At 32.8% G+C, this 12,684-nt stretch overlaps 1 protein-coding gene across 1 annotated transcript; it reads left to right on the top strand.

The window, feature by feature from the left end:
* The first annotated feature begins 10,667 nt into the window (after positions 1 to 10,667).
* Positions 10,668 to 12,306, top strand: LOC133691123 (transcription factor bHLH93-like). Its single transcript, XM_062111463.1, has 4 exons — positions 10,668 to 11,394; positions 11,482 to 11,649; positions 11,747 to 11,914; positions 12,006 to 12,306. Exons 1-4 carry the CDS (start codon positions 10,774 to 10,776, stop codon positions 12,090 to 12,092), a joined length of 1,044 nt encoding a protein of 347 aa, XP_061967447.1. The 5' UTR covers positions 10,668 to 10,773; the 3' UTR covers positions 12,093 to 12,306.
* Positions 12,307 to 12,684: the final 378 nt, after the last annotated feature.

Raw genomic sequence — 12,684 nt, 5'->3', positions numbered from 1 at the left:
TCCCTCGATCTCTCACAAAGAAGACCCGTGAGGCATGTCTTTTTCTGTCTCTTTATTTTCTGATTTTAGATTTCGTCCACCAAATTAAAGAGGTATGCATAGCATGCAAGAAGCGAAATACCAAAGATCATCTTTACCATGGAAGGAGAAGTACTTCTTGAAGCAGTGGCCTCAATTTTATTATTTCTCTTACAGACGGCCACCTCTAAAAGTCCCCCTGCCCTTAAAATTCCAAAAAAGACGACCTCTACTCTTCCAGCCGCAGCATACAGCAGTGCTGTAGCAACGTACCCTCTGATACAATACTACAATGGACCCCGCTAGCTAGCTACCATTGATTGTACTAGCAAACAAAACACAAGCAGACAAATTTATGGTGAGCGGAGGAGTGGGTTCTAGGTAGAAAACTATAACCCTAATGATGATATTGTGGGCTGTCAAGTTGTATTAAGAGAGGGAGAGAGAAAGAGAAGGAAAACCACCGTTTCTAAACCGCTTTGTGTCGGGGAGGTGGGGAGAAACAGCCCGCAGTTTTCTCTTACCACCATTTGCAAAACTGTGCTTGAGGTTCTCGTGGTTGTGAGTCATGTCATCTAAAAATTATTTGCCAAATCCCAAAAAAAAAAAATTGCCGTTCTTCTATTTAGCTTCTGGTGCACATTGATCGTCTATTATGATATGTAGATTTGTCGTCTAATACGTGTAAAACTGGTCCAACGTTAATAATATCGGTGAGGGGATACCCCCATCACCGTCGGTATTTGATTCTTGGCAGAAAGAAAATAGAAAAAAAAATTATCTTGATTCTTTAAATGTTTTGTTGATTTGATTTGTTGCGTAATTATTATTATTATTATATTAATTTTGAGTTACATAATGAAGGTTTCTTTAAATTTCTGGTCCTGTCTAGTTGAAATCCTTGATAATTAAATTACTACATTTTTTTTCCTTACGAAGGAGTTTCAAAGGACTAGAACCTTTTCATAGCAGGGACACATAGATGAAATAGAGTCAGTAGCATATCTCATATATCTTCGACGTTTTTTTTTTAAAAAAATAAATCTCATATCACTACTCGATATCGCTTCAAAGTAAATAAACTTATCAACTAAAATCTCAATAAAAATAACTAATTGTATCAATTAACACTTAAATCATAAAATAATTAGCAAGTTCCAACACATTTCATCAAACATATAATTTTGAATTCAAGATTGTTTAAAGACAATATAGATTACTTAAAAACCTAAAAATATAATTGTAAGAGAATGAAGTCCAAGATAAAAAAAAAAAAAAGGGCTGAAAACATATGTGATCTATGCAATTAGCAACATCATATAATTGATTCCATTCAAAATACAGTTTTTAATTGAGGGTTTTATAAGAAAAAAAATGGATTACCCAACTAACAATCTATCGTCTATTGTTTATATTTACTATCTAGGTTGTTCTTCTTTTTATTGTACCACAATAATTAACAAGGAATAAATTTCATTCATGCAATGACACAGAATCAAAAGTTTAAACATAACAAAGATGAAGGTGATGATTTCAGCACGAGAAACAATGATATAACATCTGAAATGTAGAAAGTGCAAATGAGCGTAATAAATTATCAATGTTAGCTTACCAAGATCTATTAATGTAAATGACAGTGGTTTGTGAAAACATATTAAGAAAAGGGAAAAACCAAGCATATATGATGGAAGGATATTATGGTTATTGAAAGAAGATGAAGGTAATTTTTACCCTTCAAAAGTTTGCTCACTTATTTTTTGGTATTGATTTCCTTTTGGAAAGAACAAATAATGGTGTGACCTCAGGATTTCAATCTTATAACACTGGAGAAGCAAAGCAATAAAGCAAATATCACCATATATCCCTCAAGGTTATAAAAGATGAGGTTGTTTGGGAGGATGATAAGGGTATTTTGGTCATTCATTGTAGCAATTGTTCTTTTTTTTTACAAAAGTTATCGGTGGAGAGAAATGAATAATTGTGGTTGGAAATCAATAAAAGCAAAAATCTTCTGCTTCACGTGAACTCGTGGTTGGACCTCTAATTTTACAAGGTTCCACACTCTAAAATTATGGTTGAAATGGTAACCAAATACTAGATTTGTGTGGTCTATTCGTAACGCAGAAACTGCCACAAAAACAAACAGTCCTTCAAATACAGTTTGGGCATGAATTTATTATAACCTTGGATTCCCTTATCTGTGAAATTTAGAATTTATTAGATTATTAGCCCATAATATGTTGTGGGTCAGATCAATTTTTTTAATGTAAAAAAATATTTAAGTGTTATTAACTTGTTTTTTAATAAAAAAATTAATCATGAACCCATAGTATAATGCATATTGGACGATATCTTTTTTAAATATTGATAATGACATATTGGATAATATCTTTTTAAAATATTAAGACGGTGACATATTGGATCGATCCGGGTTAACCTGTCAAATCTGCGACCAAAATCATAAGACATTGATAATCCTATAGAAAGTAAATCAAAATAAAATATAAAGTTTAATTCAAAATCAAACCAATATTAAAGGATAAAATTGAAAAAAAATATTAAATAAAAAAATAAAAAAAAACTATCCTAGGCAACCTGAGTTAACCAGTCAAACCCGCGACATGGGTCATGAAATTAAAATAACCTCATAAAAAGAAAATGAAAAAAATTACAAAGTCTAGTTTTTAACTAAGATAATGTTGAAAGATTAAGTAAACAATAATTAATTAAAAAAACAAAAAAAATCTAAGTCAACTCAGGCTAACTTGTTAAACTTACCTTTTAGGTCATGAAATTAGAATAATTTAAAAGAAAATAAATTAAGAAAAAATATGAAGCTCAATTTCTAAACAACCTAATATTGAATGATAAAAAAAAAATTTTAAAAAAGAAGATTAAGTTGTTGGAGGGTAAGATTAAAAAAGAAATATTCAATTTTAAAAAGATCCAAAAAAATAAAATGAGTTAACTTGGGTACACTCGTCAAACCTGCATCCAAGTCATAGGATTAGGATAACCTATAAAAAGCAAATCGAAAAAAATGTGAAGCCGAATTAAACAAACATTCAATAAAAAAACAAAAAATATATAAACAAAATCAACCTATTAAACTCGCTACTTAGACCATCAGATCAGAACAAATTTATAGAAAGCAAATAAAAAAAAGTCTTGATATCTAATTTTTAACCAACCCAATATTAAAAGATAAAAAAATCAATTAGAAAAAGTGGTAAAAAATTTACTTGAGTTAGTCTATTAAACCTAAAACTTGGATTATAAGATCAAAAGCAAATTTAAAAAAATTATAAAACCCTACTTCTAAGAAAATCTAATGTTGAAGGTTGGAATTAATATTTTTTTTTATAAGATAATATATAACCCAATAGAAAAAAAATTTAAAGAAATTATAAAGTATAATTTTCAAAACAATTAAATATTGAATGATAAAATTGTTAAAAAAATTAATTTTTTTTATTGTTAAAGTATGAAATTGAAAGAAAAAAATATAAAACTCTATTTCAATAAATAGTGTTTGTGATTATTATGATTATAATAATTTAGTCAGATCCTTTCATGATTTTGTTAATTTTCATTTTCGTTTTTTAAACCTAACGAATGCATACCGCGAGTTAGGAAACTTACACTTGATTACCGCTGAAATTCACTATTTTAATTAATATCATGCTAAAATTTGGTATTTTATTCAAATGGAACTTAGGTTCAAATTCCGAAAGGGGTAATGGGTGAGGATTTGGGATTGGGAGGGCACCCACCACCACCCTCTATTATGCAGCCTCTGACCCATTGAGTTTCTTGTTGAGGAAAAAAAGGGAAAAAAAAAAAGCTTCAAAACTTGACAAGCATTAAATGGTATTTCTGAAAAGCAATCTGAAGAGCTTTAATCGTCATTTACGTAAAAGTATATATTAAAAAAAATAAAAATAAAAAAAATAAGGCAACGGTCATGTTTGTTTCGCCATGTTCCCGTGTACAGTTCCAATGAGGTACGTGAGATCTGCGGTGCCGTATTGATTCCTGCAAGCCATGCAAGAGTAAAAGACAGAACAACCCCTGTTATTTCTCGTTTTCTTTCCTTGCATTGAAACAAAGACAAGGGAACATTTGCTCCTCGATAAAACTGTCGAAATTTGCAGAATGTTGAGAGTTCCGAGGCCCGACGAATTAATTGAAGGCAGTATATATTGGACACGAATTCTGTGTCAATTGCTGTGCAATTTTCATTTTGCTATAATATACAGACCGATGACCTGTGAAATATTTTTTTTTCCTTGGGACGATTCAAAGGAATCTGAGATTTAGATGGTGTGTAACACTCCCGTAAGTTATATTTTTTAGTTTTAAATTATTTTTTTAGTGTTTTTTGATATTTAAAAGTAATAATATTAAAAAAAAATAAAAATACTCCGAGAAAAATCTCTGTCGAAACTCTCAATCAGCCATCCAATCCCGAGCCTGAGGTTATTAACTCTCATTTTCCGGTTTTGCGCTTGCACGCCGTTTGTTTTGGTTTGATTGACAAACCGACCCGACATCTAATGCTGGTATTTCCGTACAGAGGACGCGTGGAGTGTTTGCATAAGCCACTTGTGAAAGGCACAACTCTCGTTCACATTCTCGAGGCCCAATAATGCAATGTTGTCCTCGAAGTTTGAACTTTGCTGATCGATTCTCTTCTTCCTGATTTGAGCCATTGACCATGTCGAAGTTCCACACGAACAAGTGACTCAGTCTGAAAACTGCTCCTAAAGCAGAATCTATTCGGAAGAGAGGAAATTGCCTTTTCATGAGTGGCTAAGTTTTCAATGTAGCTTTTCTTTACAAATGAAGTTATCAATAGTCTTCTTCCACGTTTAATCATTTGGTACATCGAATGACCACTAGGCTGCTAATAAAGAAATATATTCAGATTCTCCCAATTCACTCCTAATTATCCCATAATTTCTTGTTTTCATCATGCGAAGGTGCTTTAGTCTTTACCTCTACCCCAGCTCCCCCCACCCCTAGCACAACTTCTATTTTCTTTACTTTTTTTAAGGTAATTTTAAAAAATATTTTTCATATGAAAAGATATTTAAATAATTTTTTAGTATATTTAGATGGTTTTGATATACTAACATTAAAAATAAAACAAATCTGAAAAAAAATTTTATTTTAATGAATTTTTAAACAAAAAATTATATTAAAAAATATCTTACATCACAATCTCAAATATCTTTAATAAATAAAGTGAACCTCACATGTTTGATTTACCTGACATCGAGTTGACGAATATGAAGCCTTGTCTAGCAATAGAAAAGCAAGCTCAAATACACTTTTCAAACATGTTTACAACCAAAAAATTTAATTGATGTTTTGGTTCTATTATCTATTATGAAATATCATACTATATATATGTCGTGGAGTTAATTTAACTATTCATATAAATAATAAACTAGGTTAATATATTTTGTTAATTATTTTATAACATTTTTGTCCTGTAACTTAATTGTCAAACACTTGTCTTTAATTAGCCAAAGGTCACAGGTTCAAGCTACGTTGACAACAATATTATTTTTTATACGACAAATGACATTTCATTTGCATTTATTTTCAAGAAAAAAAGGAGAATATCATTCACTCAATGTTTTAATATAATGTACGACACATCATCCATCTGGAAAAACAACATGTTATCTTCTAGTATAGTTTCTGATCACTTTCAATGACCAAATAACTAGAATGTGTGTTTTTGGACCTTAAAAGCCTATTTTTTTATGCTTTCACAAAAAAATACATCTAAAACTTCCTAGAAACTCTAATAATGACATTTTCAACATTAAACACTTTCTAATCAGTTTAAAAACTCAAAATTAAACCAAATCAAAATAAATTTATGAGTCTCGGTCTATTTTTTTTGGAGAACCACCTCAGTTGAACTCACTCTCCAAGACAAACTCATTGACACCAACATGAGCTTTTTTTGTGATTGGAATATGAGTGGTCGTTCAAATATTTCATCTCTCATTTTCATCCCTACACATATAGGAATTGAAAAGTGATAAAAATAAAATTTTAGATCAAAATGAAAAAACTTAATCTAATATGCATAATTTAAAACTACTATGATATTTAGACATATGAATTGTTAAACCAAAAAAATAGTTAAGTTTTTTTTATTGTGTTATTTTTGGTCTTTCGTTCTTTCAATTTTTTTACCTACAAAATTGAATTTTATTTTGTAAAATATATCTTTAGCTGACTTTGAAATATTATATGATATATCGAATAAGCACGAGAAAACAAATCAAAATAGATCCCCAATACATTAAACCATGCCAACATAACTTAAAAGGATGAAATGAAAAAGAAATTAATTTGAATGACCGAAGGGCAAAATAATAAAAATTCCATGGACTTAAAAAGAAAAAAAATAGCTATAAATAGTGACATTAACAGGTAAATATGAGATGATGAATAAGAGGTGGAAGTATGATAAAACACTCATCTATTTTATTTTATATGTGTGTGTGTGTGTGTGTTGTCTACAATGCAGTAAGACCTCGAGCCTCATCAACACACCTCAACAAAAAATAGTAATGCCTTAACACATTTCAAGATAGCTTATCTCTTTTATGCCTTATAAGTTTCTCAAATACAGCTAGTGTGACTCATATATTTGGGTGTAGTTAGCTTATGCAGATGTAATACTTAAGGAATAATCTACTTGTAAGGCTATAAAGGAAAAACTTATACCAAAACTTAAACACGCGCAAAAAAACTTGTTATCTCTTACCCTCATTTGAAGGCACTCTTAGTTTGTCTACAAATCCTCACTGTAATAAGAGGATTTAAGCTACATATCCCTTCTCTAACCGAGTATTGGCTTGTAGTCTCCTCTAGTTGATTCTCTGACTACCTACCCATAACAAAGTTTTAGTTCCTAGCCTTTAAGGTTTCTTTGTTTATTTCACAATCTCTTTAAGCTCTCATTTAAAGAGCCTATTAACCTTTGTTTCAACCGGTTTAGGCCCAGATCTAGACGTTCCTAAACTCCTCAACTTAGATCTAGAAGTTCCTAGGTTCCTCTGCTTATGAAAGCCTCGAACTCATATGTTGGTTTACTAAGATCAATAATTTCTTATACACCATAAGATCTCAAAGAAATGACAAGAATTTTTTGACCCTATCACAAATGCTCGGACATATTACTAGCATGATAAATGAATAATAATGCCTTACATATAGTCTTTGCTAATCAAACACGTTCCAAGTTTCAATTTCAATTAGAACTAGATAATTTTTTATGATGTTTTTTTAGTGGTGTAATTGCATAATCAATATCTTGAAATTTAGACAAGAAGAAAAAATAAATTATACTTATAAAAGTGATGAAAGAAAATTGTTTTAGGACTTATATTGGCTTAACCCTCATTAACAAAGGGCTATGTGTCTTTTCACCCACATATCATGAACCAAACACATGGCATTTTCTTCTTAGTTAATTTTAAATTTTAAAATGACTTAGGCTTTAGCCTTTTATTCACATGCTCTTGTTATGTCTCTTTGATTTTTTTCATGCATTATGTCATATCCACATATAGGAATATGAAGAAACAAGACCTAGGAACTAGGAACCAAACATCAGTACTTAAGTCTTCAAGTCCTTTGAATCATAAATATTTGGAGAGGCAACTAGCATGCCTAAGCTTAACAACTTTAAACCCATGAATGTAATGTTAGGCTTAAATAAGCCCCATATCCTTACACACAAATTTAGGGCTGAGGATTTTACTGAATGAGTCCAAGAACACTCCTCGCTCGACCTCAAGTTAGATCCTGCACAAGATCCCTTTCTAAGAAGTTTGTTTAGCCTATCGATATAATCTTCTAAATGATCCATTTTAGACAGGTCTCTTAAAGTTAAGTTTAGTATCTTTATGCCCAAGAATTATAGATCATCCTACCTAAGAACTCTAAGCCCTTGCATAATTCAAAATCTTTGCATGGCTACCATTTTTTGTTAGATGCTTACGGACCTCACCAAAGTGGGGCTTATTTGACGACTTTAAAGCACATTTTGCCCAAGCCTCATCCACCAATCACTCATTTTTATACGTAATATCATAAACTTTCAAGATTAAGAAAATTATCTTACATGATTATTCATAAAGCATAAAATCTTTTCATTATTTACCCTTGTCCCCATGTAGGAAGGTAGGGGAAGACGTGTACATAAACCTCAGAAGAAGAGTATTAAAGAAATGTGATTTTTCTATTGGGTACATTGATTACATATTGTTCCCTCGTGTATTTCTCTTATAAATGATTATTAGTTTAAGTATTGGAGAGTTCTACTCCACAAATGATGCATCTAAATTTAACGAACCCAAAAACCCCAAAAAAGCCCAAGCTCAGGCATAATAGTTTGAGCCCATGCCGAGCATACACCTAACATGCTGAACCTGACACGCCTAGCCTTGTTAGGCATGTTACCTAGCTGGTGTTGGGCGTGTACCCCAACTCCCCTGTGAACTTGGGTTACCACTCTGAACACAATATGATTTGATTCAAATAGCATATTTAAACTTGTTTTTCACCTTAAGCACCTTGCTTGAGCCTAATACTACCTTGAGAATTTTTTTCACAACCCCAGGCGGGTCCTTTAATATTTTATATTGATTCAATGCATATTATTTTGAGTAGAATACAGCTCAAAATATAACAAAGATAAAATTATATTTCAGCCTCTCCTCTCCACAAAATAAAAAAAAAAACTCATGGTTATAGATATACCATGAATCCTTCAAACTTAAGGTTCATAATCTCTTTATTCTTAACACTTTCAGCATATATATTTTTAAAAGTCTATCTCTCTAAAATATCATTACATTCTCTCTTTACAAAGTTATTAGTTTATGCATCGAAGAGTTCTTATATCCATCAAAATAAGTTTTTTGTAGGTATCAATCATATTGATCTACCCTGCATAATTTGCTATCAACTTCCAACCATATAAGTTTTTCATATCAAGTCATCAAATACCTTTACTAGAAAGAATAAATCAAATTACTTATACTAAAAGATTAATCAATTATCAAACACATTAATTTATTCTTAAACATATGAATTATGAGACTTAAAAAAAACTTATTTTGCAAGTATTTGATTCCCAAATATTTCCAATTATCATTGCTAGCTATTTATCATTGCTGGCTATGCTTATCCATCAGCACCAGTAAAAGACTTGTATTTTTTAAGGCGTACTCGCTCAAGACCCGAGCGGGCTAGTGTCAGACTTTGTTACGTAGATTTCAAACCTATCAACCTGCCAGAAAAGGACCTATTAATCTTTTGAAGCCCGAAACAGAGGCTTCATCACTGTCCATTGTAGGTAATGATCAATTCGTGCTTGTATGAGAAAGAGTCATAAAAAGACTCATTTTCTTCCAAATAAACCTATAATCTGTTTCATTTCGAACACAGAAAATGGAAGTATCCCTTATCATTATAATTACCGAGAAGTCAACCTGTACCTTCACTTTGGATAATTCTAGCTCTAGCCTCATACATGAGTGGCCATTTGCCTTCAGAAGCGAATCATAGAGCGAGTTAATTGATCATTTTCTATATTACTAACCATCGGAAAAAACGAGAATACAAACAACAGGAATAATAGTAAATAACAATGATGAGAAGTATTTTTGTCATCTTGGAAAATCAAGTAGCTAGGATAGGGGCACGAGACCTCTATTGATTATGGACAAGAGTGAAGAACCCAGCTGCATGCACAAATGCCCCTAACGGGGAATGCCAGTGCTCGTTGATCAGATCGATAATGCCAAAACAACCTTTGAAAATGTTATTACTAATAATAATGTCTGCATATTCTTGTATTCGCTAAGGTCATATACATCAGCCAAAAAGGGGCCTTTTAAGTAATGTTAAGTTGCATTATTTTATTCAGGGTATGAATTCTGATCAAGTAACACGAATATGTTTTCCATACTCCTCATGGCCTGCCTCATAGTAAATTTAGCTCATAGGTGTTATAAGAATGATTTCGGTATACAAGCCATCGTCTTTCTAATATAAAACTACTTCAGATTTCATAAATTGAATAATTTATTAGACGCAAAACTTCCAAGTCTAGGAACAGTGGAAAAGGGAAGAAGCAAAATTAAAGAAAAGGGGGCCTGCCAGCCTACCCCCATTGAAATTGTGAGCTAACCCAAATTCTAGAGCCTGAGGCACAGGGGATGGGACCCAGCTTAGCAATTTTTTCAGTGGGAGGGAGAGGGAGAGGGAGAGGGAGAGGGGTTTCTGTTGTATTCATGGCCAAATAATAGTATTACATAAGCTCAAACATACAAAGAACCTGTCAGCTGGTTTGTGACGTTAACTCCATCCTTTTCGGTTCAGACGGACATGGCGGGTCAAAGCTTTCAGGACAACAAAAATTTAATATTTAGTTTGTTTGATTTGAGATTTCGGTGAAAAAGACATAAAATCACCCCTATAGAGTGAGAGAGAAGGAAAAAGTAGATTCCATTTTAATCTTAGACTCTTAGTGCTAATAAATACAACATAGTACATGCCATAATCCATATTTTAATCTTGTATAAAACATTTACTTGTATATATACACACACACTCCAACTTGATCCAGCTTCACATTATCAAGGTATTTATCATTTCCCAAGATAGAGAGGGAGAGAGAGAGAGAGAGAGAGAGAGAGAATTATTGTTGTTAGAGCAATGGAAATTAATGGACATGATTTCTTAGAGGAGTTAATAGCTCTAAGTAGGGAATCTTGGCAACCCACTCCAAATTATCCATCAGAAATGAATGAGCTTTTCTCTGGTAGCTTTAACCATGGTTGCTTTGAAGAAATCCCAGCTACACTCCCACAAACTTCTTTCTGTCCTGAAGGATTAATTTCATCTCCTCTTAAACAAGACTTCAACAACTACTACTTTAATGAAGTCTTCTGCCCATTTGGTGATGAGTTCTCAGCACCACAGTTCACAGATGAGTTCTCTTCAGCCCCACAATTCACCGATTCTTCCTATAACACGCTTGACACACCACCGTTTCCTGTTCAAGACGATACTCCAATGTCCATGATGGAAGATGAGGAGCTGGGTCTGCTTGCTAATGATCAACAGAATTTGCAGATGCAGGGTACTTGCAAAGTTGAGCCCATTCAGTCGCCGGAGGTGTCGGCTTTCAATGCTGGTATCTGTCCAGAAAGAAAGATTAGAGGCAAGAAGATGGAGGGGCAACCGTCAAAGAACCTAATGGCCGAGAGAAGGCGAAGAAAGAGGTTAAATGACCGGCTTTCAATGCTAAGATCAATTGTTCCTAAAATCAGCAAGGTAAAGATTGATTCCATTAGTGACTGTGTGAAAAATTCATGTTCATTTAAAGGCTAATTAGGTTGTTTCAATGCAATTTGCCAATAGATGGACAGAACATCAATACTTGGAGACACAATAGATTATATGAAGGAACTATTGGAGAGAATCAACAACTTGCAGCAAGAGATTGAAGTGGGTTCAGAGGAGTTGAAGATGATTAGCATTTTCAAGGACACAAAACCCAATGAAATTGTTGTGAGAAATTCACCAAAGGTATGCACTCTGCGGCCTGCACTAATCCATGTATAAGACTCCCAATAAAAGGCTGAGCATCGCTGAACAGACATTTCTTTCAATATTTGCCTTGCAGTTTGAAGTGGAAAGAAGAAATGAGGATACAAGGATTGATATTTGCTGTGCAACAAAGCCAGGGTTATTGCTATCATCAGTAACAACATTAGAAACATTAGGCCTTGAGATTCAGCAGTGTGTGATTAGTTGTTTCAATGACTTTACAATGCAAGCTTCTTGCTCAGAGGTACAAATTCAATTCGTTGCTATATGGGTTAATTCTTCTTTTGTAAGATTAAGAAGTAGCTAATTTGTATTCTTTCTTGTGATGATAACAGGAATTGGAGCAGAGAACACTAATAAGTTCTGAAGACATAAAACAGGCATTGTTTAGAAATGCAGGATATGGAGGGAGATGCCTGTAGACAGTAAAGGAGTAGAAAAAGGAGGAAATTGCAGTGAAGTCTTTTAAGAGACATTTTCAAATCTCTTTTATTTCAAAGAGGTTTTCAAGTGAGGGAGTTGTTAACTTCACTTTTTAAAATAAGTTGCGTCTGCTCATCAGAGCTATGCATTATCTACTTCAATGTGAGATCTTTATTAATCCAATTGCTTTAATATCATGAGATTGTTATTTCTTTTCTCTCTCTTTTGTGTGTGTGTGTGTGTGGGATTCAGAGCTTATCAGTAAATGGAAGCTTACGCAAGGATTTCTTCTTGCCGATTTCTATTTTGTGGATGTGGAATTTCCCGGCAGTTATAGTGGAATAACATATCACTGTGAGTGTTTGCTAATAATGTATGGAATATGCAGTTGCCGCCCCCCGAATCTTCTGTGAACGAATTTAGGATGAAGCAATCACTTGGAAATGGGATTTTCCAACACAAAGTATACGATGATTGCAATCTTTTTGCCTTGTTTTTTCCAAACATGCCAGTAACCCTACTTGATTACTTATCTAGTGCTAGAATATTAACTAACAACTTTCCATCTTAGATAAAACAGAAGACTCGTAT

This window comes from Populus nigra, chromosome 4 (genome assembly GCF_951802175.1).
Source record: "Populus nigra chromosome 4, ddPopNigr1.1, whole genome shotgun sequence".
Classification (NCBI taxonomy): Eukaryota; Viridiplantae; Streptophyta; class Magnoliopsida; order Malpighiales; family Salicaceae; genus Populus; species Populus nigra.
Note: the sequence above shows the minus strand (reverse complement) of the source record. Positions and strands in the feature narration are given on the sequence as shown.

Bases quoted from the DNA above. Each gene is read 5' to 3' on its own strand.
- LOC133691123 (XM_062111463.1), top strand. From the start codon at position 10,774: ATGGAAATTAATGGACATGATTTCTTAGAGGAGTTAATAGCTCTAAGT. The intron at 11,395-11,481 runs GTAAAGATTGAT...ATTTGCCAATAG, and splicing joins TTGTTCCTAAAATCAGCAAG to ATGGACAGAACATCAATACT. The intron at 11,915-12,005 runs GTACAAATTCAA...TGATGATAACAG, and splicing joins TGCAAGCTTCTTGCTCAGAG to GAATTGGAGCAGAGAACACT.